At 41.5% G+C, this 26,993-nt stretch overlaps 1 protein-coding gene and 1 long non-coding RNA gene across 6 annotated transcripts in view; one reads left to right on the top strand and one right to left on the bottom strand.

Annotated features, from left to right (window-relative positions):
- LOC140075308 (uncharacterized) overlaps positions 1–17,518 on the bottom strand; it is a 53,739-nt gene extending 36,221 nt beyond the window's left edge. The window contains exon 1 of the long non-coding RNA XR_011849392.1: positions 17,403–17,518. This is a non-coding gene — a long non-coding RNA (uncharacterized lncRNA). The remainder of the gene's footprint in view (positions 1–17,402) is intronic.
- The window catches only part of PIKFYVE (phosphoinositide kinase, FYVE-type zinc finger containing), a 125,618-nt gene that overhangs the window by 59,858 nt on the left and 38,767 nt on the right, over positions 1–26,993 (top strand). For 4 of the 5 annotated variants that reach the window (XM_072121005.1, XM_072121002.1, XM_072121003.1 and 1 more), the window contains 8 exons: positions 1,031–1,185; positions 6,487–6,577; positions 10,279–10,336; positions 12,784–12,927; positions 20,258–20,378; positions 20,620–20,715; positions 22,383–22,466; positions 24,348–24,448. In XM_072121005.1, coding sequence (XP_071977106.1) covers positions 1,031–1,185; positions 6,487–6,577; positions 10,279–10,336; positions 12,784–12,927; positions 20,258–20,378; positions 20,620–20,715; positions 22,383–22,466; positions 24,348–24,448 — 850 coding nt within the window. Of the gene's footprint in view, positions 1–1,030; positions 1,186–6,486; positions 6,578–10,278; positions 10,337–12,783; positions 12,928–13,556; positions 13,631–20,257; positions 20,379–20,619; positions 20,716–22,382; positions 22,467–24,347; positions 24,449–26,993 lie in introns of those variants that run through there. The other variant, XM_072121004.1, reaches the window with a different exon arrangement.

The raw sequence follows: 26,993 nt of genomic DNA, 5'->3' as shown, positions 1-26,993 counted from the left end.
AAGACGTGAAAACATACTTCGCAAGAAAATGGCACAAATGCGGTCTCTTGAAAATTTTACTGCATTTTGAATTTTATTTCACTTACCAACAGCACATAGCATGGAATATAAAATACAATCGCTAGGAAATACAATTTGTTACGCACAAATCAAGCCCTCATACAGATCTGTACACAGAATAATAAAAAATAGCTTTTTGAAAATGGGGAGCAATATACTTTAGGGCTAAATGAATGTATTAATGAAAAATATTTGTGAATTCCAAATCAAACCTTCATTTTGTTTGAAGTTCTGTAAAATAAAAACATGCTTCCTACTTGATGTATTGAATAGTTTAAGGGGTGAACGGGGTGATATGTGGGGGCTTCTATTAAGAGAACTTCCAAAACCCCTATAGACATAAGATGCTTAAAATAAGAGATTCTAAAATTTTCTTGAATCTTTGAGAGAATTCTGTTCGATTTGTGATCTTTCTAGTGTCGTAATAAAACAAAAGGTTTATAAAATGATGCCAGCACAAAGCTGAGATATGGTAAATGTTAGTTAGAAACAATTTTTGAAAAACAGAACATTTTGAGTTTTGAAAATAACTAATTTTTTAAAAAATGTTTACCAAATTCACCTTTTTTCATAAATAAATGAAGTACAAAATGTCACGAAAGAACAAACTCACCAAGTTATTATCTTGATAAGATGACACATGCTGGTTGTGAAAAATAGGTCTTGGTCATGAAGGCACAAATGAGCTAGGTCACTAAGGGCATGTGTTTTTGCTGGCTTGAACCATTTTTCTTTCTGAAAGTGTAAGCAGCAATAAAAATGTTAACACAGTTGATTACACTTCCAGCACTGAAGAAAAACTGAATCAAACCAAATGCATGCATTTTGCAATGCGTTTAATAGTGCAACAAAAACACATTGACCACACACTGAGTAAGTGCCCACCTGGTTTATTATGCTTGCTTTTTATAGTAAATATCCTTTAAGCGATTGTTGCTAATGTTTAATATTTTTTTTTCCTTTTCCGCAGATGGAGGAGGTTGAGTTAAGGAATTGGATCGAGAAACTTCAAGCCAGGATGCTCAGCTGTAATATGGACGCTCCACAGCAGCTGCAATCTGTCTTTGAGTCAATTATAGTGAAGAAGCAATCGTTATGTGAGATGCTGCAAGCGTGGAACAACAGGTTAGTGCTGCCAGATACTGTAACCAAGCCAGAGTTCCTTCAATTATGTGTCCCTAGATGATGCTCTAGCAGCAGATGGAGGTTAAATCTCTTCATATGCTGATCAATACTTGTGTGATCTCCTAATGTTGCAAAATACCCAAAGTGTGAATCTCTAGTGCTATGTGCAAAATGTAAACTTGTCTAGTAGGAAAGACATGGAGAGAGGTCAGTCAGCTCTGCACCATGGTTGTGTCCTTTATGGAACTGGAAGGATGTTTTACCTCTTTGATTTTAGTGTTGGCAAAAAACAACCCAACTTTAAAGGGAACCTGCCACCACAATTTTACCTATACCTATGGGACATGAGGATAGCCCTTTTTAGAGCTTACCCTCACGTCCCTGCTATCTTTTTAAAATATTAATACCCTAATATGTAAACTTTCTCAAGCGGCTACTGGGGCGTGGAGTAGCCGGACATAAGTCTACACGTTGCGGCTACTCCACGCCTCATTAGCCTCTTTTTTTTCATCCTACCCTGACAAATTCAGCGTGCAGCTCCTCGTAGCTGTGCACCCTTGTCCGAGAAGCCGTAGTTCTGCGCAGTATCTCCGGCTTCAGAGCAGTGGCTGCGCAGCTAGGGTGCGGAGCCATGAGCGGTTTCACGCCGAAGATGTTAGGGTAGGAGGAGAAAAAAAGCGTGAAGTAGCCGCAACGTGTAACCTCATGTCCGGCTACTCCACACCCCAGTACCCGCTTAAGAAAGTTTACATATTACGGTGTCCCATACATCCACCTACCACCCGTTCTACCTTTATAGGTGGTAGGTTCACTTCAACGCAAACCAGGACTGCTGTAAGCAGTAAATATACAGTATAAGTCTTTCCGCCACAAACATAGTCAGTTCTTATCCTCACTGAGAATTTGTTCATTTGTGCTCCAGAGTTTTTACTCGCTTCAATGGGTGAATTTGCCTGTAATAAAAAAAGGTCTGTTACTCCACAAAGTAATAGTGCATTATGGACCACACACAGCTAAAAACTACAGCTGTGTGATCTAGTAGCCGTATGTGCACCTGTTTACCAGAATGTGCAAGTGGTATTATATGTCTCCTAAACAGCAGTGATGGCGAATCTTTTAGAGACTTAGAGTGTAAATGTCTTTTCAAAAAACTTTTGATATGTTGTAGGACAGGTAATTTTAAGCCTTTTTGCAATTGGATTAGTTACCAGAATCTAGATATGAGATATATAGATATATGGATAAATAGATATGGGATAAATAGATGGATAGATATGAGATGGATAGATAGATATTAGAGGGCAAAATACTGATAAGAAATTATTCACAGGGACACCTTCGAGCTGATTTATGTATTTTAGGTTTTTTTTTTTTTTTTTGCTCATAATGACGGTTACACTTTAAACCGCAAATTGCAACCAAGAACCTACTTATTTCTCCCTTTATAAAAACGCTGCAATTCCCTGATTAACTTATTACTTCTCTCTGCTTTACCTCAACTTTCAACAGTATCTGCATCCTGAGGACATGAATACTGTTTAATATTGAAGGGAAATTCTGATTATTATATTATAGCTTCCCACCCCACCCCCCACCCCCCCGGGACTGCAAACTCTCTGCTGAGCGATGGCCCGCATGCCCATAGAGGGCTCAGAGTGCCACGTCAAGCACCTTTGCCATAGGTTCCCCAACACTTCTATGTAGAATAGGGACAATAGTAGATAGTGTTCCACGCTGTAACGTTGCACAGATGTGCCCTACCTTCCTTTTTAGGCTCAGTGCACATATCCATGTTTTTCGCACTTGGAAATCAATGGAAGTTTCTGACCGGCTGGAGATGGAAGGTGTAAGTGCTCCTCACATCTCCCATCCCCATAGGAGCCTGGAAACAACACCGCCACTCTGGGCAGGATTAGGACCAGATTATAATGCTAGTTGATGGTGGCTGTGAGCAGGCCGCATATGATCTGTCAGCCAGTGTTTAAATATGGTAATATTGTATTTTAATGAGAAACTGGATTCCATACACTTGTTGTATCTGCAACATCCCCCACGGGGGCCTAGCCTTTTTTTAGTGGGCCTGGAGGCAGCCGGGGCCCAGTAAACCGGAGTGGCCGGCTATTGCGGCCTAGGGCACGCTGTTGTCGTGGTGCTTGGTATGGTGACCGGAGGGCTGACCTAAAGCCTGGCAGGTGTGTGCAAGAAATAAGGAGGGAGAGGCTGATGCAGTGGTTTCTCCATTTGCAACCCCTGGGTGTCCATGGTGTGAGACCATGTGCTTCCACCCAGCAGAGGTTTTTATACTCCCCCTGGTCAGGTGGTAGCACCTCTCAAATCACACTCCAGCTAACAATAACGGTTGCCTTTCCAGGCAGTATCTACAGCTACAAATACATCATACTCAGATTCCAGAACCTTCCTAGAGAGGTGATCAATCTCCCTAACAGCTCCTGACCTGAGGAGGGCGCTATTTGCAACTACCAGCCTGCCTATGCGTTGGCAGGGGTGTTGCCTATCTTATGTCCAGATTCATTGCTGCTTCATGATGATTTCTACACATGTCACTACTGAGGTGGTGCTTGTACTGCAAATCCTGAGTTATTAATATTTTTTTTTTTCTTAGAAATGGCAGGAAACAACAAAGTTTTGCGTTGTGTATTGACACCTCTTAAGGGTTTTGTGTAAGGCATCATAGCAGTGCCCGATTCACAACTCATACGGGTAGCCCAGCAGACTCCTGCATCTCCTCTTAGCTGGGGCAGAAGAGTTACGTCTTTTACTGATGACTCGTTTGTTTTACTATTGACCAATCACAAAAGTGTCTAAAGCCTGCATGAATCCTTTTGATACATGTGATTCATCGGTGCACGTTACCACAGCGTTCTGTCATACACAAATTGATAAGTCTGTCCCATGGGGTTATAGTGTAACCAAGTATTGCACTGCAGCAATGCATCTTTTTTCCCCTGAAATACCACTAGATGGCACAGCGGTGTAACATAAATTGCAGCACGTCAGCTACAATAGAAATGTGTAGATTATACCACAGAATGGATTTTGCATGAAAAATCTGGTGCAAGAAAATTGTATACACTCTACAACCTTAGACTATCTCCCACTATATAACTGTACCCATTGTCCCACATCTTGTCTTGCTCAATTCTTTTGAAAATGAACTACAAATAAGCAGCATGATGTCATGATAAAAGAGCACCTTATCGTGAAGCCTGCCAGGATAAATGTATCGGGTGACCTTCTCCTCTAGCCTCTCAGGTTGTTAGTTGTATTATGTTGGAGTAGGTATCATTATATCTAGAACATTACTTTAGATGTTGAAATATTTGATGCTACTTATGGTTTCAGTATTGGTCTACAGAATAATTTAAAGGGGTCATTACCAAAGTGATGCGATCTCTGTTAGTTTATATTTTCTTTTTTTTTTCTCCTTTACTATTCTTAATTTGACTGCATTCACGAGTATTGAAATATAGTTGGAGCCTTAGCATTCTAGTAATGGGAGAGAGATGTGCTAAAAATGGATCATTATTTTAATATTCAGGTTTGTGAGTTTGTGTTATATCGCTCCCCCCTCTACAGTGAGTAATATAATGTGTTACTGCAGGCTACAATGCGCAGGTGCTTGGCTGATTGCTTCTTTGCATTTATTGTTATTTTATTTTAGTAGTGGCTTAAGTACCTTTTCTCCACATATAAATCATCCAATCTAAACTGGTATCGGAGACCTTCTGTGGATCCCCTATCTGACCCTTTTATCTATGGTTGCCATTGAAAAGAAAAAATAATTGCCATAACCAGCTTTTCTCTTCCTTGCCCATTTCTTGTAACGATACAAAAATCCTTTTGTAGGCGATGATTTAGTGCAGCAGAACCATTGAGGTCATGAATAAAATTGCATCAGGACAGAGGGATATAAACAATGGATCAAGCAATAATTTAAATGAATAAAATACATGTTATATTTCCTTACAGATGAGTTTTATGCAGTAATATCCAGATTATTTGTGTGATTGCTTGTGCTCTGTTATTCCTCTTTTTAGTATAGGTTTTACTATTACCCCAGGAAAAGGGTTGTCACACTGGCAGCATTAAAGACCTATGGCAATGAACTGGAATCTAATTTACTGCAGAATACAGTATAGCAGTCCCGTTTAGTATAGCCAGCTCATTGCCATCAAACTTTTTTTATTGAAAAGGTTCCAGGTTTTTATTGAAGCGTAAATACTTAAACTTGAATAGTCAGGGAAGGTGACAGGTCTTTTTTTAAAGTGACTGTGCCTCTTCCACCAAGCATTATAGTTAGCTGGCCGTATGTTGTAGAGGAATGCCATGTGATTTTCAACATACCTTTATTATCTCAGTCCCTTATACCATTTGCAATGTATTTCTAATTTATCATCCATATACCAATGAGGCAGTTGGTACACCACGGTCATGTCCTCGGAAACTGAAATGCTGGTATTCTTGCCAAAAACTTCTTCCAGTGTCATCTCCTTCGCACTAGACATATTTCAGGCTTGTCTAATAGAGAGGGTCGGGGTCCAGGAAGGAATAGCAATTCACCATATGCTGGAGACATGGCCTTGCGTTACTATCTCTCTCGTTGGCATACAGATTAGAATGGGAATTTCTCAGTAATATTGGACAGCATATTGGACAGCAAAAAGAGGCATTTTGGAACCTATGGTGAATTGCTTGCCAGCAGATTATATTGCTTCATTCCTTGAGCAATAGTATCCGCTAGCAGAACATTGTAGAAAAAAGTGGTGGAGTCCATTTAAATGCTAAGTGCAAAACGTAGGTCTTAGGCCTCAATCACATTTTTGCACACCACCCCATGTATTTTGATGGCTCATTTCGCAGCGGTTTCTTTATGCCTAGTCAATTAATTGACTAAACATTTTTCCAAAAATTAGGCAGAAAATTATAGTACAGTATAAGTAAATGAAACTTTAAGAGCACAATTCCCAAACTTGATAGATGTTTAATAGTCTATCATTATTATAGAATGAAAAAACAAACTTAAGTGCTAAAACGGATACTAAATGGGTTATCCCCTTCTCCCACTGTGGTTCTGTCCAGGTTTCTGCTGTATTCCTACTTCTACGTCCCACCAAACACTGCAGAATACTAATGCTAAAAGTATTTGCATCCACACATTTATATAGCAGGAAACCCCTATAGTATCTTCTTGAGGAATGTTTTTTCTTTCTTCTCCACTCTGACAGATTATTAACCAGATGCTGTCAATATTTTAATGCATCTCTTGCTTCTCATTGAAAGGTTGCAGGATCTTTTCCAGCAAGAGAAAGGCCGTAAACGACCATCTGTGCCGGCGAGTCCTGGGAGAATGCGGCAAGGAGAAGAGACTAAGGTAAAGTGTATCTATAATGATAACCCACAGCTTGCTTACATTCTGCCGGGCCCCTGGCTGGATTGTTACAAGGGATCGTACAAGACATAGCGGAGATAAACCTGGAGCAGCATGCCAGCTTGACTGTTCATAACATCGCCCATTACCGCCTCCAGTTATTTAATATTGGAGAAGTGTTTTGTTCATAGCCGAGTTCTCTCACACCTCATGATTTTGATTCGTAATTTGAGGTATCGCTGCTTTCCCGGTTGTGTCTCATCACTCTAGTTTTACGAAATCATTTTGACAGTTGTATTTTCTGCTTGATTGACAGAAAGCAGAGGCGCAAGGCTGCTCTGCCATGTACCCAAACTCTCATATATCTTCTCCATATGACAAAGATCTTTTCTCCCATGTAAATAATTATCCATTACTTGATATATTATGCATTGGCCAGATTCTATTATAAATTCCATCTTCAACCGTTAAAACCTGCACTGAGCTGCTCTTTCCCATTATAATTTGCAGATGCTTCTTGGCAGATCTGTATCTGTCACATTTCTTTACTGACTACCCATTCCAAAGAAAACAAACCCATTATTCTCAGGAAACATGCCACAGTGTCACAAAGCCGGCAGTGCAGTAAAGTGAAGTAATGGGAATGCTTAGATTTTAGTTTGGCCACAATTACCAATAGATGATTTTGTAAGCATCACTTCTTGTAGTATTCGGAAATGTTCTGCATCTTCCCACAGCCTGATTATAATTAGTTTTCAGCGTTTTCTATACAAAATGACCAATTCCATAGAAAATATTGGATATATGTTCCATGCATGGTGGTGGTGGCAGCAACCATTGCTGCCAGTTTATGGCTTCATATATACTCCGTATATACTCGTGTATAAGCCGAGATTTTCAGCACAAAAAAATGTGCTGAAAAACCTCACCTCGACTTATACACGAGTCAACTTAAAAAAAATTATAATACTCACCCTCCGGTGTTCGGATCCTCGACGGCAGCTCCCGATTCTCGGCAGCGGCACCGCTCCTCTCTTCTTTCTTCACTGGCGGCTTCTGGTCTCTTTGCTAACTTCGCCCGCCGGCAGTCGCGTCCATGCGATCTGCCGACGGGCGCACACTATGATGCAGCGCTGTTGCCGCTGATGACGTCATCGGCGGCTACACTGCCGCATCATAGTGTGCGCCCGTCGGCAGGTCGCATGGACGCAACTGCCGGCTAGCGAAGTAAGCAAAGAGACCGGGAGCCGCCAGTGAAGAAAGAAGAGAGGAGCTGCCGCCGAGGTTCGGAAGCCGCCGCGAGGACCGGGAGCCGCGCCGAGCATCAAAAGTGAGTATCGTCGGAGGGTGAGTATTACGTTTGTTTTTTTTATTCGCTTGGCATACTGGTGGCAGGCTGTATATTTCTTGGGGGCAGGCTGTATGCTACATGGGGGCAGGCTGTATGCTACATGGGGGCAGGCTGTATGCTACATGGGGGCAGGCTGTATGCTACATGGGGGCAGGCTGTATGCTACATGGGGGCAGGCTGTATGCTACATGGGGGCAGGCTGTATGCTACATGGGGGCAGGCTGTATGCTACATGGGGGCAGGCTGTATGCTACATGGGGGCAGGCTGTATGCTACATGGGGGCAGGCTGTATGCTACATGGGGGCAGGCTGTATACTACATGGGGGCAGGCTGTATGCTACATGGGGGCAGGCTGTATGCTACATGGGGGCAGGCTGTATGCTACATGGGACAGGCTGGCTGTATGCTACATGGGACAGGCTGGCTGTATGCTACATGGGACAGGCTGGCTGTATGCTACAGGGGGCAGGCGGGCCGTATGCTACAGGGGGCAGGCGGGCCGTATGCTACAGGGGGCAGGCGGGCCGTATGCTACAGGGGGCAGGCGGGCCGTATGCTACAGGGGGCAGGCGGGCCGTATGCTACAGGGGGCAGGCGGGCCGTATGCTACAGGGGGCAGGCGGGCCGTATGCTACAGGGGGCAGGCGGGCCGTATGCTACAGGGGGCAGGCGGGCCGTATGCTACAGGGGGCAGGCGGGCCGTATGCTACAGGGGGCAGGCGGGCCGTATGCTACAGGGGGCAGGCGGGCCGTATGCTACAGGGGGCAGGCGGGCCGTATGCTACAGGGGGCAGGCGGGCCGTATGCTACAGGGGGCAGGCGGGCCGTATGCTACAGGGGGCAGGCGGGCCGTATGCTACAGGGGGCAGGCGGGCCGTATGCTACAGGGGGCAGGCGGGCCGTATGCTACAGGGGGCAGGCGGGCCGTATGCTACAGGGGGCAGGCGGGCCGTATGCTACAGGGGGCAGGCGGGCCGTATGCTACAGGGGGCAGGCGGGCTGTATGCTACAGGGGGCAGGCGGGCTGTATGGCTGTGTTTGGCTGTACTTGGCTGGTTGCAGCACATTTAGTATGGCCAGTGTTGCCGTGAGATGTTGTCTCGTTGAGATAATATGCAGTGATGGCAGTTACACATCATTAGGCATTCACACATATGTATAGGGAGGGGGGGGGATTATCCGGCCAATGTATATACGGCCGATATTCGTCCCCCATACACTTCTGTGGGCTCACGGCCCTGTACGGGAGCGGTACGGTGCAGCACACGTGTGGCACCTTGCCGTTCCGTAGCCCGACATGTCCTATCTTTATACGTGATACGGCGCCGAGTGCTGTATATTCCTATGGAGAGGGGCAGGGGTGAGCTACGCACATCCCCTGCTCCTCTCCGCAGTGCCCATGTATGCCCGCCATACTACGGTACGGCGGGCATACATCGTGTGAATGTAGCCTTACTATGGTTACAGAGCAAGAAAGTCTGTTGGATCATCAATAGGAGCAGGGCATAAGAGGGAGGAGGAGTTACTGAGAACTAAAGGATCATGGGACTTGTAGTTTCCAGTGGCAGCCATCTTGATGATAACTTTGCATACTTTAGAAAGCCCATAATGTTTTGTGAATCATAAAATCAAACGATTTAAGCTCCATTTTGTGACTAATGACATTGAGCTTTGTTATGTTTATTTATTTATAGCATTATGGGTTTTTGTATCAGACGTTCATATTCCCGGAATACCCCCTTTTTTGATATTTGTATTGTTCACGTTGACATACCATGCTGAAGATTTTAAAAAATCCATATTGATTGACGTGAATGAATCTGTGTAATTATTTGTGTTTTCCTTACAGGCCCTAATAATGAATCTCAGACTTGCTAATAATATTCTTAACACTCCCTGGCCTTTACCTAATGTATATTAGATGGTAATGGAGGAATATTCAAAGCAAATAATTGCCTTCATCTGACATTTTCAGATAGAATTGTGTATAATTGAAAGCTGGTAATGACTCTTAAACACAAGGTGTTACAAAATGGAGAGCAGTAAATTACCAGAGGATAGAGCGAGCTAGTGATACAGCACTGGCCATTGTGTTTCCATTCACACGTTACTGGTGCTAGGAAAAGGGGCATTGACGCGGTGAGACACACACTGGGAGAATCCAATTACCGTATTCTTTCTTTGCTTTTGGAAAACAGAAATCTATGTGAAGAAAAGAAAATATTCTCTAGGTTGGGCAGGTCAATTATTTTACAAATCGCTGTGTCTTCTGACGACTTCTTTTCAATACACTATTATTCTACAAAGTGTTAGATATAGCCAACTAACATGTCTCTCTTTGTTTGCTGCCAGGGAAGTGGTATGGATGCTTCACCACGTAACTCCTCTCCTGCACAGAACGGGGATAGAGGTTTGTAACTTGTGAAATTTCAGACTTAAATGTAAAAACATTTACAGAGCAGTTCAGATGGGTCTGATGATATATGTCCTTTTTGTGAACGCACTAGTATGGGGGGTGTCAAACTCGTTTTCACAGACCACATCAGCCTTTTTGGCTTAGAAGGGTCAAATGTCACTTAAAGGACACCTGTCATCAGGTCTCTGCCACTAGTCCTGTCACTACTACCTGTTGGAGCAGCTCACAAGGATCCATTCCAGCATATAGTTATTTCACACATTAATCATTGTAAAATAATCTATTCTTTATTATGTAAATGAAGCTCGTCACATGGTCAGAGGCAGTGATGTCACCCCCTGTTCACTCCCCTTTCCTCTCCTCCCCCTGTTCATGTCTGTGTGTAATGTATAGTAAAGCATAGTTAGTGTCTGTACTGTATCTGCTGACATGCTGCATCCTCCTAATACAGACAGAGACATCATCTACACAAGTACCTGACATATTCTGCTATAACATGGCTGCATCCTGGAGCTGTTATATCTCTCCTATACACACACAGGCTGCAGGGGGCGCCAGCACCAGGAAGCACATGGAGCAGACATCACATCATTATACAGACTGTCAGTCAAGCACTGGGGGGTGTGGCTGTGCCTCCCACTCATGAATAAGCTGGACAACTTGAATATGATAATGACTCATTGGACATCTCACAGGTCATTTGCATACAGCTGTAGGACCTCATTGCTTAGGTTTACAGGCATGTAGAGGGACAATGAAAGTATAGAGGCAATGCTGTCTAATGGCAGTTTATGAAAATCTATTTAGATTAGGCAGTTATTTTGCATGACGGGTTCTCTTTAAAGGGAACCTGCCTCCACAAATCTACCTATAAAGGTAGATCGGGTGGTAGGTGGATCAATGGAACGTGAGGATAGCCCTTTTAAGGGCTAATCCTCACGTCCCCTCACTTTTTTAGTAAGTTTTATCAGACTTTTATGCAAATTTTATTATGCGGATACTGGGGCGTGGAGTAGCCGCATCTGAGGTTACATGGCGCGGCTACTCCACGCCCCGGTAGCCTCTTTTCTCCTCCTACTCACCATCTTCGGCGCACAGCTACGAGCATGCGCAGAACAGCAGGCCCGCGCCTGCGCGGTCACTCCTCCGAAGCCGGGGCTGCGCAGGGGCGGGCCTGCTGTTCTGCGCATGTGCAGACTGCAGGATCGTCGGACTAGAGTGCGCAGCTTTGAGCAGCTGCGCGCCGAAGATGGTGAGTAGGAGGAGAAAAGAGGCTACCGGGGCGTGGAGTAGCCGCGCCATGTAACCTCAGATGTGGCTACTCCACGCCCCAGAATCCGCATAATAAAATTTGCATAAAAGTCTGATAAAATTTACTAAAAAAGTGATTATTGAAATTTTATCAATATTATGCATATTTACATAAGCGGATAATAAATTCCTTTTAATGGGATGTCGATGTCTACCGGCCTGTATACGCTTTGTTGTTGGTAGCATGTACCATGTTTACAGGAGGGAATGTTCTGCTGACATCCGATATTAATTTCCTTGTGTAGCAATATTCCGAGTTTAACGTTTAAGTCCTTAACATGGAAGGAATTAATAACACTTAATTCATTTTGTTTGATGAGTGTCATTATTGATCTGTTATGCAGTAATCCTGACATTGCCAGTTATATGAATATAATCTCAAGTCAGAACATTATTCTAAGGTGTATTGATGGAGGGTAAAGTAAGAGGATTATAATGATGCCCATCTTGTCAGAACATTGCTCGATTAGTGTCTGACTCAGCAGGGTTTTGTTCATACAGATGCCTCTGACCATTTTCTTTTCTTGTCCCCCTGAAGAGTCAGTGACATGTCCTGTGAATTGTGGGCTGTACGTTTATATGACATTTTCTTGGCCAGCTGTCTTTTTTGCCATTGTGAAGTGCATGTACTTGAAAGTCACCATGAGTTCTAGAACCTGTACTGTCAAGACCTGCAATTACAATTGACATATATGAAAATTTTCTCAGCTGTACTTTAGCAGCTGTACTGTCACCACTCCTGACATTTTAGCAATTACGTGCAATTTCTTGTAATTTTGCTGTTCCAGTTAGTTACACAATGTATACAGAATTAAGAATATATTGACAACTGGACAATATTTTTCCTTACATAAACGGGGTGTTTCCTTACAGAGGGGTTGGGATCGATTGGCACTGATTTCGTAAGTTCAGACAATCACTACACAATCCAACATTCTCAAAACAGAACAAAGCTGCCCGGTTGATTGACAGGTCCTCTACAATCATTATGTTTTAGTAGAACTTTTTTTTTTTTTCCATTTAAGTTTGAGATAATTATTCCATTAAAACATTGGAAGCTGTGAATATACTAATAGTACTCTGTGTATCATAGACGCCTTTTACATCATTGTTTTACTCTCTTGGACCAGAGGATCGATTCATGACCACCTTGTCTCAGAGCACCACGGGCTCTACACACCTGCAGATACCAAGTCCTCCAGAGCTGCTTGCCGATCAACTTTTCATTGGAGCCCCAAATACCACAGAAATGGACACTGCCAGCAGTTGTGAAGGTAAAACTATTGTCTGCTTCTTTTTAAATGATCACATACTACAGTATCTTTACTAGAAGCTACTCTGGATTTTCACTGGTGGTTGGAAAACTTTTCAGTGCTGGTGGTTCTCACAAAGCATCTGGAGTTGCATCTAGATTTGATCTGTATCTGTATTGAGAGTGTAGATATTTGATTTAATGTGCTCATCTCCTCTTGCTCTATAACATACTGTATTTTCATGGCAACAAGAAATCCTTCTTATAGTAGGAATTTCTTAAAAATGAACTGATTCATTCCATTAATATATCTATCAGCTTTTGGCTTTATTCATATTTAAGAAATTCTTACTGTCGGTAGAATTTCTTGTTGTGCAGTATATAATGGAGCAAGAGAAGCTGCTCCATTAGCTCATTATTATGCAAATGACCCATTTCTAACTAAAATGTATATACATTAGGTGAAGTGTGATTTGAATCTCTGAGGTATTCTCTATTTATAAAGTTTATAATAGACATAGCAATATCTAGTGTATAAAGAGAGAGATAATGTGCTTTTATTATGTTGAATAAATCCAATCCAAATTAGCATGTGCATATATATACTTATTTTGTAACCAATTTACAATCCTCTTATATTCTTGTCAGTAGTGCTCTGTGTCAGCCTCTAAACCCATCGGCTACAGAAAACAAGCTTACCGAATACCAAATAAGTTCACAAAAAAGAGAGATTGCTTTGTTGTATCTTTGTTTGTTTCTTGAGCTGGAGGAATGGCTGAGAAGAGTTTTAATAGGGAGCATAGAGCCTTAAGATGCCTTGCAGCACAGATTTGTTAGCCATTGAAATAACTTGTGCTATGGGGTAACTTTGCTCATAAATAATTGATGTATTTGTATCTTCTGCCATGACCTATCCATTCTGACAAAGTTGTAACTTGTCTCACATACACACTTATAAATGGTTATCATGACAGAGAGGTTATTCCTCCATGAGTCTTTCAGTTCCTAGTACTACAACTATTGGATTTGTGGATTTTTTTAAAGAAATATTTTAAACTAAACTATATTTAAAGGGGTATTCTCATCTGGGCACTTACATTCAGTTTCATTAATCTGCCATATATAAAATTTTTTCAATTGGATGTTATCAGATACGGCCACGTCTGATAGATTGAGTGCACAAAGAAACAAAAGGTTATTGTATACAAAATGTCCGGGAGTTACTGCATGTCCTACAGCTGCCCTGTGGTAATGATCGCTGAATCCTGAATCCTGAATCCCAGAGTATGACGTGGTCGTATCCGAGGAAGCCATCTCGTTTCTAAGGGACAGAATAACTACATTTATGAGAAATTATCTTCACACAGGAACATTTTTTTTAATGACATCCAATTGAAGAAATTTTTACATATGGCAAATGAATTTAATTAAATGTAAATGCCCAGATGGGAATACCCCTTTAAGGAGACTGTTGTCTCCTGCCGTTTCTGTCCAATATTTACTAGATTCCCTCTGGGGCCTCTTATTCCTGCTCCTCTCATGATTGGCTGTACAGGAATTTCCTGTGTGTTGAAATGGAACAAACAAGGATCAACCAGTCTCCCCAAGTGGCCAACTCCAAGGACAATATCTATTTTAACCCCTTCATGACTGCTATATACGTCCTACTTGCACGTGCCCCGAACAGAATGGATGTTTATAAATGTCATGACAGTGACCGTCTTCAAACAGCTATACCTCCTTAAACCTAGAAACACTATTCGGATTTCATATTAAACTGATATCTGAATATGATATCTGAATTGTGTATGGATGTGCAACATCCCCCACCAGGGCCTAGCCTTTTGTTGGGGCCTGGAGGCAACCGGGGCCCAGAATACCAGAGTGGCTGGCGGTTGCGGCCTAGGCACGCCAGTGTCACGATGCTTGGTATGGGGACCGTAGGGCTATCCTACAGCCTGGCAGGTCTCCAGCAGGTGGTGTGTGCAAGAAATTAGCTGATGTACTGGTTCTCCCTGGGGCAACCCCTAAGTGTCTGTAGTATAAGTCCCTGGATGATAGATGGGGGCGCCCTTGAAGGTGATACAGCCATAGTAGGGACCAGATGGAGGCAATGTTGTGCATAACTTAGTTCTTTATTAGAACCAACAGCAGCAACAGGCCAAACGATTCTATACAGATGGTGGACTGACTGGGAGTGATCTTGGAGAGTGAACCTCAGGAGTTTGGTCACCAGCCTGGTTGCAGATGCAGGCTGGGATGTAGCTGTGTCCAATGCTGGAAGCTGCAGCTTTAGTCCTGGTTATTCTGTGTGAGCTCACAAGAGGTGTGAGGCACACGTTGTCTCTGGTCACTCATTATGGAGTTAATAAACTTAGGCGTTGTAGGCCTGTAGCAAAAGCTTATGCTCTGAGGTGATACTCAGCACTAACTCCCTGTCAGCACTAACTGCTCGAACTGACCGTTAGCACTAGCCAACTGTCAATTTTCCTCAGCCCCTGGTCATGTGGTCTCACTCTCCAATCACATTCCAGTTACAAAGGTGAAACATCATTGGATGACATTAATAAAACGGGTTAACCCTTGCCTATCCAGGCAATATCTACCACTGCATATTACCTCTTGGTGTACTGAATGGTGCAAGGGGCTTATTCGCGACCACTCCTCTGCCTTGCGCATTGGAAGGGATGCTGCAGATGCTTCACAGAACCAGAGATAACAAATCTTAAAATTGTTGGGAAAAAAATGTGATTTTTATATACAGCTTTTTATTTCCCTGATGTCCGATTGTTATTTTAAGAGAGATATCTCCTATTCTCTGGAGCATCCATAAACAATCCATATATCATATTAAAGGGGAGACCATAATTGTGTTTCTAGGTGCAAGGTTTCAGGAGATAGAGGCATTTGAAGTGTGCCCCCTTTCCAGCTGAAGGCAGAATGTGGAAGAAGCTGCAGGAAAGACTTATAGTTTGCATAAGTAGTAAATGCACTTTCTGTATTTGTAGCTAAACTTGGGGAAAGGATAATGGAATGATGCTGTACGTATTTATGACATACTTTGGTAAAAAATGTATTCAGCTTTTCTATTAACTTTAATAACAATTAAAATTTAATTGGAGACTTCCGGTTCAAGCGCTGATGGAGGCGGCAGCCTGAGTACGAGCTCCTTAGCACCTCCGCTATTAACAGCTCCCACCCACTGCATTAAGCCCGCAGGACACCCGAATGTAGAATAAGGGACCAGCCACATTGAACCGGCATGTGTATGGAGTTTTATCTGCTCCAAAAATCCAGTCAGATCCCCTGCCATAACACGGGAGCAGCAAGCCCCCTCCAAAGATGGCGCAGCACACACCTCAGACATGGCCTTGGGCAGCTAGCAGCAGACACTGCCACCACAGGCAGAGGTCAGAGGTGCTGGACACACAGGGGACCTGGACTTTCATCTCCTAAGCCAATGAGTTAGCAAGGTATCTAGCCACAGGTTTGGTTATACCAGTGTCATTGCTGCGAAAGATAAATGAGGAGGACCTGCCGCGGGCCCTAAAGCTTGGTGGCAGGAGGTTGGTAGAAAGTGCACACCGAGTGGGGCCACCGCTATAAGCACAGAATGGCGATCAGTCAGAGGATGAGGCCCAGACAGGCACTAGCCAAATACCTCAAACACTTGGAGATCTTCAGAGTGTACAGGAACCTGTGTTTCCTAACTTTGTATCAAAGGGCACAAGGTATTACTATTTATGTTATGGAGGGTAGGCGTCGCACAGTAAGAAATTGTCATGTTTGCTGATTGTTAATGGAGGAGAGGGGTGACTGCCCTGTGGGGCGAGGGAGGGTCTGTAAGGGAGAGCGAGGGCCATGGGCATTAGGACAGTCTGACATGGAGACTAATGCAGGATATCAGATAAAAGGAAGTCCATAGCTTGAAAGCAGGGAGGGCAGAGATTGGTTGTAGTACTCAAGGGTACACGTACAGATTTTTTGAAGGTTAGAGTGTTTGAAAATCAGACCCAGTGAGCGAGAGGTGAGCACTTCCCCACCAGTATCATATCGTGGTGGGGCCAAGATATAATATTTCATTTGCATCCAATGAAAATGGAAAAGAAAGAAGGTGGATGCATATAGGTGAAGTCAACAAAATAAATCTTTTATTGTAAGACAAATACATAGACACAATTAAAAACCATTAAAAAAAAGTCCTAAGATGGACATGTTCAATAGGTCAATCAGACAATGGTAAAGGGTTTATATATAACGGTATAAAAATACACATGTGCACACAATATAATACGTAGCTGTATATGTAAGGAGGCCAAAGGCAATGTTTGTAATAAAGTCCCAATAGGGGTAGCAGGTAATCAATATGAATATAAATCTATTACATTGGTCTCCATAAAATTTATAAGACAAACCATAGAAATGCTAGTTAGTGAGCATATTAGACATAATTTGTGCACATAGTAAGTACATAAAAGATAGTTTACCAAACCCAACCTGCGTCTGAGGAGGAGGACCCGACGCGTGTCGCCTATCAGGTAGGCTTCATCAGGAGTGAGTAAGTAGCGGGGGAGGACCGCCTTTTATGTCTGCAACTGCTCGGGGTGCAAATCCGGTTTAAATTATGGCGCATGTGCAGTAGTATGTCACATTCGACCGGAAATACGTCAAAGAGTACTGGTTGCTTGGTAACTGAAACGCAAACTGCGTGTCACCATGCTGAAGGTGTATCGTACACATTTTCGCCAGAACTGCATCAGTGGAAATTGGTTGCTAGATAAGTAGGACGTACACTGTGTATCGCCGATCCAAGAAGGTGCGACATAATTAACATTAATAAGTAGGTAGCGGCGCTACATGTTCTGGAAAGAAGTATTACATGGTCCTAATAATGGATACAACAGCTGCGGAGCGGTAAAGGTGCCATGCCTATAAGGGGCAAATATCAAAACCTTGAATAGTAATATATTGTATCGGCGAGATACTAAAGTAAAGTCGTGAACAAAAAACTCTGTAAATAGTCTAGTAAACACATGATATGCTATAAGACCTGAGCATATTTGGTTATCACACGGTATGGACTAATAGTATTATCTGTTTTCCAAACATTTATTTATTTATAATAAAGTGACCAGTGCTATTGAATTTAGCCGACAACAAGGTCTATCTTCCAAGCACTCATATACTAAAGTGACTAATGCTATTAAATTAAAGTGCAGAGCCCTGTAGATAAATAAGTTAAATACATATTATTATTTACAGTGTTATAACAGTTTACAGTCTCAAATTCATATAATTGAAGGAAACCAGTAGGAAACCCCTGAACCTTAGGCAACCCCTGACTTGTCTCTCATACGAAAGCCACTGACCTACAGGCATTCCGAGAGTTCCACAAATGAGGGTTGCATTGTGGAACACGAAAGGGCTGCGCTCCCCGCAAAAGCCCGTAATGGTTCTATGTCATTTAAAACAGTTGAAAACTGATATTGTATTACTACAGGAAACTCACTGGTATACCCCAAATACGGATCCAAGCCCCTTTTTTTCAATTCCTCAGAGACAGAATACTGGCAGACAGGGAACCTTGGAAAGTGCTATGGGGGAATTTAATTAATTGAATGAATTTATTAGGAGATTGAGACAGCCAGGGAAGGTCTCAAAGGGGAAATGTTACAGATGGAGCTCCCCTGTCAGAATTCAAAAAAGTGCCAGCAGTAGAGGGCGCATGGTCTCCACACCAGCCGCAAGATGGGGAATAAATGCATTTTTCGCATCCTCATCATACATGGTCCAATTGGACTATCTCTCTCAGATCCCATACTTAGATGGGTAGTCCACAGTGCAGATAGAAAATATGGTTACTTCAGACCTTTCCCTGATTCTGGTAGAATTGGCAGATGTCAGCCCAAAAGGGCCAGACTACCTAGGAGGTTTCCCTCTTTCCTTACACGGGACGAAAACTTTGACAAAAACGTGACCCTTTTATGAGATGGTGGCCTGCGTGCCATGTATGTTTGTAATTGCCTTTAAAACTGCAAAAATAAAATCTAAAATGTAAAAAAAAAGACTTGGAAACATGAAAAAAGGTTTGTGTTTTTTTTTTTTCTTTTGTAGTTATTTATTGGCTTATTTTATAAATAAAAAAATATGTACCGTATATACTCGAGTATAAGCCTAGGGTGGGAAATGCATTGGTCACAGCCTCCCCAGTATATAGCCAGCAAGCACATGCCTCGAAATATTTAGCCAGCGCCTGCCCCTTAGTATATTGCCAGCAGCTCCCTAGTATATAGCCAGTGCACCCCCCCCCCTCTTGTATAATGACGGTGCCTGCCCCCAGTATATAGCTGGCAGCCCTCTGTCCAGCCTAAAAAAACACAAAACACTCTACTCTCCTTTCCAACGCCCCTCGAAGGACCTCTTCTGTCTTCAGCTCCAGCTCTTTCTTCGGGTCCCCGCACAGTGGACCACATATACCATGACGTCAGGCGGTACCATGACACTATGAAGTTGGCAAGCGGCTGACGTCATGGTGGGGACTCTGAGCTAAAGAAGAGGACTTGCGGGGGTGGGAGGGGCTTTGAAAGGTGAGTACAAAGGTTTTTTTTTCATAGACTCGAGTATAAGCCGATTTAGGATTTTTCAGCACATTTTTTTGTGCTGATAAACTCGGCTTGTACATGGGCATATATGGTAAGTAATAAAACTATCCTATTTATGTTAATGTTTCAAATGCCATGAAAAACAACTAAGTAAAAATTGTTTTTGTTTCGTAAAGCTTTTCCAAAAATATTAGCATTTAAAAAAGCGCATTAAATTACAATCATATGTATGTTCGCTGGTGAACATCACCTTTAAAGACAAACTGCACTTTAATGGGATGTTTTAACATTCTGGGGCACATTTACTAAGAACAGTGCAGTCTGTACTAAATGCAGTTTGCCCGTGTTGTGTGCAGAGGATGGTAGATTCAGTATTTCTTAGGCACGTTCTTCATGAATGTGGCGCCCCCTGCAAACCTCCGACAGAGGTGCACCTTTAACATGCAGTGTGCAACACCATTCTTTCGGACTTTGCATGTTAAATAGGTGCAGGGTCTGACTGAGCACCAAAACGCCCCCAATTCCCCAATTTGTGTAACATGATGCCTAGCGCAACAAAGGTCTGTGTGCGACACAAATGTGGAGCAGACATTTTTTAAATACCTGTGCAAGCATTTTGAACCAAAAAGAATGTGCAAAGTCCAACAGAAAACTGGTGCGCGGCCCTTAGTAAATGTGCCCCTCTATGTCCTAAAAGCCATCTGTGTGCTTTGATTATTTATGCATATTCCATTTATGTTTATATTATAGATGTTTTTGACGGTCATTTGCTGGGATCTACAGATAGTCAGGTGAAGGAAAAGTCTACTATGAAAGCAATATTTGCAAATCTGCTTCCTGGAAACAACTATAACCCAATTCCTCTCCCGTTGTAAGTATCTATGTTTGGTGACAAGTGTTTGAAGACAAATAACACAATGTCAGTTAGTGGTAAGAGTGTACATATGGCATTGATGTTTCTTTTCCTACACAGTGACCTTGCACATGTCAAAGCATGTCCACAACACGTGTAATATTCAGGGCCTGAACATAGTTTCTATGTTTCTGTACCATATTTATAAATGTAATTATGTGAAACTCTAATAATCTTTTGACCTCTTATCTGTCTGCAGTGATCCAGATAAGCATTATCTTATGTATGAGCACGAGCGTGTCCCTATAGCCGTGTGCGAAAAGGAGCCTAGTTCTATCATTGCGTTTGCTCTCAGGTATCTTATGATGTGTTTTTGTATGTTTCTTATAAAAGGTTAAATATAGATGCAGGTCAATCATGTACAATGTATAATCCTACAGTGTTGATCAAGAGAAAAGCAAAACCCATTTAAGATGGATGCCAGTAGCCCCTTTTGGAGGAAAAAAAATTATGTGATGTTATTCTGTTATTATAAAGTTTTGGTTACAAATATTTATACTTTTAAGAATACACATTTTTAAAATTTTAGAAAATTTCTACAATTACAAATGTGTGGTATTATTTAGAAGCACAATGCATATTATCCCCTGTGGATGCAGCACTGCCTCCTATCCAACTGTAATACTGGCATCGTGGGTCCTATCAAAAGGCTCCCATGCCTGTAATATCACACATGACCACTTTAGCTAAAGTGGTTGTGCTATTTTATGATTTGTATGCTTGTCTTGTTCAATAAAAGCATATTTATGACCAAGACTCCTGTATATCATAAGCAACACTGAAAACTATAACAAAAACAAGTAAGAGACTCATGATGTGAATTACAAATCCAATTCACTAAGCATCAAAATAAAGAGGCTTGTTTCTCAGGATATGAAAAGGATAGGGTTAAAAAGGTCACAAGGCAGATTGCTGGAGAAAGTGCTGGTAGCCCTGCAGCACATTTATCGGATTTCACAAGATTTCCGGCCACAATCCTCTGATTAGTTGCTCTGCCTTATCCATTAGATGTCCCATAAGATCTTGTCAAAGAATCTTAATATGAATCATATCAGTCAGGTGCTCCATGTTAAAATCTATAATCCTGGCCAGTACATTTGAAAGGGGTGGGGGATAAATCTGCCTCTAGTTCCCGCTGTGGATTTTCCCTAGCTTCAGATTTGCTCTAAGCAGGAGTTCAGAACCACAACAAGACTGATGGAATTTTTATCTATAGATAGAAGCAACAGACATAAGGTAGTTGCTCAATTTGGATTGAAATGAATGAATTGTCAGATCAGGAAATCTACAATGCTTACAACTAAAATGGTTGTTGAGCATGTCATGGATTAATCCATGTGGCAGGTTATATGGTCCATAGTCATCTTCTCCTGGTAAAGTAGAGGGTCAGATGTAAATCCATATATACTCGAGTATAAGCCTAGTTTTTCAGCACAAAAAATGTGCTGAAAACCCAAACTCGGCTTATACTCGAGTAAAAAAAATATAGGTTTTACCAGGTTTTTGTGCTAAAATTAGGGGCCTCGGCTTACACTTGGATCGGCTTATACTCCAGTATATACGGTGTATTGGCCCAAACTTCTGGCACCCTCATAGATGTTTTGCCCATTCCAGTTAAAATATTTTGCATAATGACCAAGTTAAGATTTTTGACAGGTCCTCATTAGTTTTTAAAGCTGTTATAAGTTAGAGGATTTTTATCTAAAGTCTTTTATTAATAATTGGAGGAGAGTAGAACTGCAATTTAAGCACTTTGGCTGCTTCTTCCTGCAATTAGTCATTGTGAAAAGAAGATTCAATCTGTCCTGCATTTATCACGATAATCCCTTCCTTATAATACAAATGAGCAGTTGGAAGCGAGTGAAGTGCCATAAGGAAATGACTTCATAAAACATTGCAGAATGAGAACGATATGAACATAATAATATTTATGAGATCATTCTCTTTTTGCTTCATTTAAAGCTGTAAAGAATATAGAAACGCTTTGGATGATATGTCTAAGGCTTCTCCGAAGATTTGTCCAGAAGAAGGATCTTTGCCTGGCAAGTACGTTCAGCGTCTATGGTCTTACATACTGCTGTGCACCTCACGAAATGAACGGAACTTGATTGTTTGTTTTTCCCGTCTCGAGCTTCAGAGCGACTGAAATCAAAGAAGGAAGTGATGAGCCATACAACAGGGCAGTCATTGCTGAACAAGCACAAAGTCACAAACACGCTCCCACCGGAGCCAATTATTACTCATCATTAGTGAAAAAGAACCATGCCTCTCTCTTTTTTTTCATTTGACATCTCACTTTAGAAATGCTATTACAGAGACAAGCATGCGAACGATACAAAGATTATTGATTCTTAAAAAATCTATTCACAACATAAACTTTAGTTATAATTGTGGCTCGCTTCTATTCCTTAAAAGTAAGACTACTGCTATATATTCTTTAACTGTTTAATGCTCTGAATCCATCTGTGCATTGTGCATTCTGACTAATTGGGCCAAACATACATAGATCTGCTGAATAATGACCAACCGCTTAGACTTTGTTTTCACAAAAAACTGCTAATGATCCACTGTTAGATTATAAGGATTATTGCTACTTTAATTAACTTCTTTCCTCCAAGACCCCATATAAATCAAAATCCTTGTGTGTTTATATGTACAATTGCAACAAGACTGTGCACGAAAAGGGATTTTCACATCTTTGGTAAAAATCTTTTTATTTTCTTCTATTCATATAAATGCAAGCCAGGGACGGGTCCTTACATGTCCTTACACACCTAGACAGATCCCATTGAATATAGTGGGGCCTTTCAGCTTTCCATTATTGTGTCCATCATTTCACTGGACAAAGGAAAACAACATTCAGTACTTTATGTAATATGTGATTTCTGACATTCTGCAAAGAACCACTGTCACTCATAAGAAAGAGGCTTATTGGCAGTACTTTTCTCCCATCATTGCTCTGCAGTAAATGACACCATGAATGATATTTCTGATAACCCTGAACAATGATTTTGACATATACAATGATTTTGTTGTCAGACAAATGAAGACACGGCTCACAACATGAAAGTGCAGCAGATTATACAAGGTTTTATTATCTTCTACAAAGTGGAGTTGATCAATAACAAATACAAGTGTGCAGAATACAGTGTATGCTGCTTGAGCATTATTTACCATGTCATTCTGTGCCAGCGCTGGCAAATTGTCCTATATCAACACTGTATAAATCAGAGAACCTATGCCTAGCGTGGAAAATCAAGAGAAATTGTATTTAATTGTCGTTCTTAATCTTTGTTTAAACCACAGTAACAAAATGTAGTTTGTCAACACCTGGAGAGCCACAAGATTAAAGCCATAAATAATATTAAGAGGTTTAAGGAGATCTAGCATATGGATGCAGTTCTTCTAAATCAAGCACACTTACATGCTGGTGTATGCCTCCTGGAAAAGGATTTGTTCTTCTTTTTACTTTTAATAGCTTAGTTTTTGAGAAAATTGTCTTTTAGAATTATGCAAATTAGCCACAGATGCCCCCACTGACTCCATTGTCTGCTGCTTAAGCACTCCTCCATTCAGCTCTGTCGCTGGGGAGAGAGGAGGCGGGAGGAAACACAGAATGGAGGCATGAATAATTAGCAGATGATAGAGCTAGCAGGGATTCCTGTGAAATAGCCAGGAGCCACTGAGGCTCATTTGCACAAATTAAAAAGACAGTTTTCTCAAATAACTAAGATATTAGAAGCTAAAAGAAGAACGGATCCTGTATTAGGATGAACACATCAGCATTCAAATGTATTTGGTTTAGAAGCACTGCACCATATGACATATCTCATTTAAGCAAGAATAATCATCTAAAGCAGAGGTGTGTATGTGTGGAATAAAATGGAAATTAAATATTTACTTCAGCCATGGTTTTGCTTTTTTCAGCATCATGGATAGCAGGCCAAAAACAAGCAGCCCATCCAGAGTACAAGAAAACAGCCTGTCTCAAACTAACCGTACAGCAGAATCAGAACCACAGAGCACTGGTATGTGAGAGAAGGATGAGCATTTTCTCTTTTATTTATGCTCATGTGTTCTTTGTTTGTTTTTCTTTCTTACATGAGGCTAGCTGCACATGTTAGATGTACTTTATAAGTATGGCTTACTTTCTGCTCTTCCCAGAAAGCAGATGGGGTTCCATATGGATCTAGCAGATAGATTTCAGCATCTGGATTCTTTTGTGCTGCAGTATTGCTTACCGAATGCCAGGGTTCATGGGGAAGCCAGCTTGAATCAGTCACTCACGTGTTCAGCTAACAGTTGTCTCCGTTATGGCCATCAGATATTACATGGTTTTACAGTCATGGCCATAAGTTTTGAGAATGACACAAATATTATATTTTCACATGATCTGTTGCCCTCTGGTTTTTATGTGTTTGTCAGATGTTTTTATCACATACAGAAATACAAGTGCAATCCTATTATGAGTAACAAAAGCTTTTATTGACATTCAGAATGAATTAATGCAGCAAGTCAAAATTGCAGTGTTGACCCTTCTTCTTCTTCAGGACCTCTGCAATTCTCCCTGGCAGCTGTCAATCAACTTCTGGACCAAATCCTGACTGATAGCAGTCCATTCTTGCAAAATCAATGCTTGCATTTTGTCACAATTTGTTGGTTTTTGTTTGTCCACCCGTCTTTTGATGATTGACCACAAGTTCTCAATGGGATTAAGATCTTGGGAGTTTCCAGGCCATGGACCCAAAATCTCTTTTTTGTTCTCGGAGCCATTTAGTTATCACCTTTGCTTTATGGCAAGGTACTCCATCATGCTGGAAAAGGCATTGTTGATCCCCAAACTGTTCTTGGACGGTTGGAAGAAGTTGCTCTTGGAGGACATTCTGGTACCATTCTTTATTCATAGATGTGTTTTTAGGCAAGACAGTGAGAGAGCCGATTCCCTTGGGTGAGAAGCAACCCCACACATGAATGGTTGCAGGATGCTTTACAGTTGGCATGAGACAAGACCGGTGGTATCTCTCACCTTGTTTTCTCCAAACAAGCTGTTTTCCAGATGTTCCAAACACTCGGAAAGGGGATTCATCAGAGAAAATGACTTTACCCCAGTCCTCAGCGGTCCACTCCCTGTACCTTTTGCAGAATATCAGTCTGTCCCTGATGTTTTTTTCTGGAGAGAAGTGGCTTCTTTGCTCCCCTCCCTAGCACCAGGCCTTTCTCCAAGAGTCTCCGTCTCACAGTGCGTGCAGATGCACTCACACCTGCCTGCTGCCATTCCTGAGCAACTCTGCCCTGCTGGTAGCCCGATCCCGAAGCTGAAACACTTGCTGGTCCATCTTTGGTGCCCTGGAGCCTTTTTGGCAACAATGGAACCTCTCTCTATGAATTCCTTGATGATGCGATAGATTGTTGACTGAGGTGCAATCTTTCTAGCTGTGATAATCTTCCCTGTTAGTCCAGTTTTGTGCAGTGCAATGATGACTGCACGTGTTTCTTTAGAGATAACCATGGTTAACAGAAGAGAAACAGTGATGGCAAGCACCAGCCTTTTAAAGTGTCTAGTGGTGTGATTCTTAATCATGACAGATTGATCTCCAGCCCTGTCCTCATCAGCACCCACACCTGTGTTAATGGAGCAATCACTGAAACGATGTTAGCTGATCCTTTTAAGGCAGGCCTGCAATAATGTTGAAATGTGTTTTGGGGGAAAAAGTTCATTTTCTAGGCAAATATTGACTTTTCAATTAATTGCTGTTAAGCTGATCACTCTTTATAACATTCTGGAGTATATGCAAATTGCTGTTATAAAACCTGATGCAGTAGACTCTGTAAAAATTAATATTTGTATCATTCTCAAAACTTTTGGCCGTGACTGTAAATAGCATTTAATGTTAGCCTGTTTTTTAAACCTGTTGCAATCCAAACGTCTAATAAAGCAGTGGGAGCATTAAGGGGTTGTAACAAGTTTAAAATCTAAAATATGGGTAGATGAATGATCACTGTGAACTGCAGAATGGAAGACCATAACTTTTCTCACTCCATAGCAAAATAACTTTTGGGTATTGGACAAAGCTAATCTTGAAGTCCCATAGAAGTCAATGTAGTTTAGAATTGGATATGCATCCTTTACACCATTGTTTTCTAGGGGAAATCTGTAACCAGAAATTCCTGCTCGAATGATACCTATTGTAAATCTCAGTGGCTATCGCCTGTCGGAACCCCCTGTATAATACATTTTTCCACAAAGATTTTGTATAGGGCATGAATATTAAATTTACAACCTTTATTGTCTGCAGCATTGTATTGCAGAATATAACGAAAAATGAATATTACAGCTTTAGTTTCTTTAAACACTAATTTAGTACATTGACATAAAATATTCAACAATAATTTAGATAATATTTTTACTTTATGTAAATGTATTTTTTTTTAATATTGAAGCTTTGCTAATAGTCTTTAAATTTTTTTCATTATATGGAGAATAATTCGAAAAATAAGGGAACCATTAATGCGTCCATAGAAAATACCAGCTTAAGTAGTGGCAGCCCTGTGCTGCCAAGCAAAAGTCTCGGA

This window comes from Engystomops pustulosus, chromosome 8 (assembly GCF_040894005.1).
Source record: "Engystomops pustulosus chromosome 8, aEngPut4.maternal, whole genome shotgun sequence".
Classification (NCBI taxonomy): Eukaryota; Metazoa; Chordata; class Amphibia; order Anura; family Leptodactylidae; genus Engystomops; species Engystomops pustulosus.
Note: the sequence above shows the minus strand (reverse complement) of the source record. Positions and strands in the feature narration are given on the sequence as shown.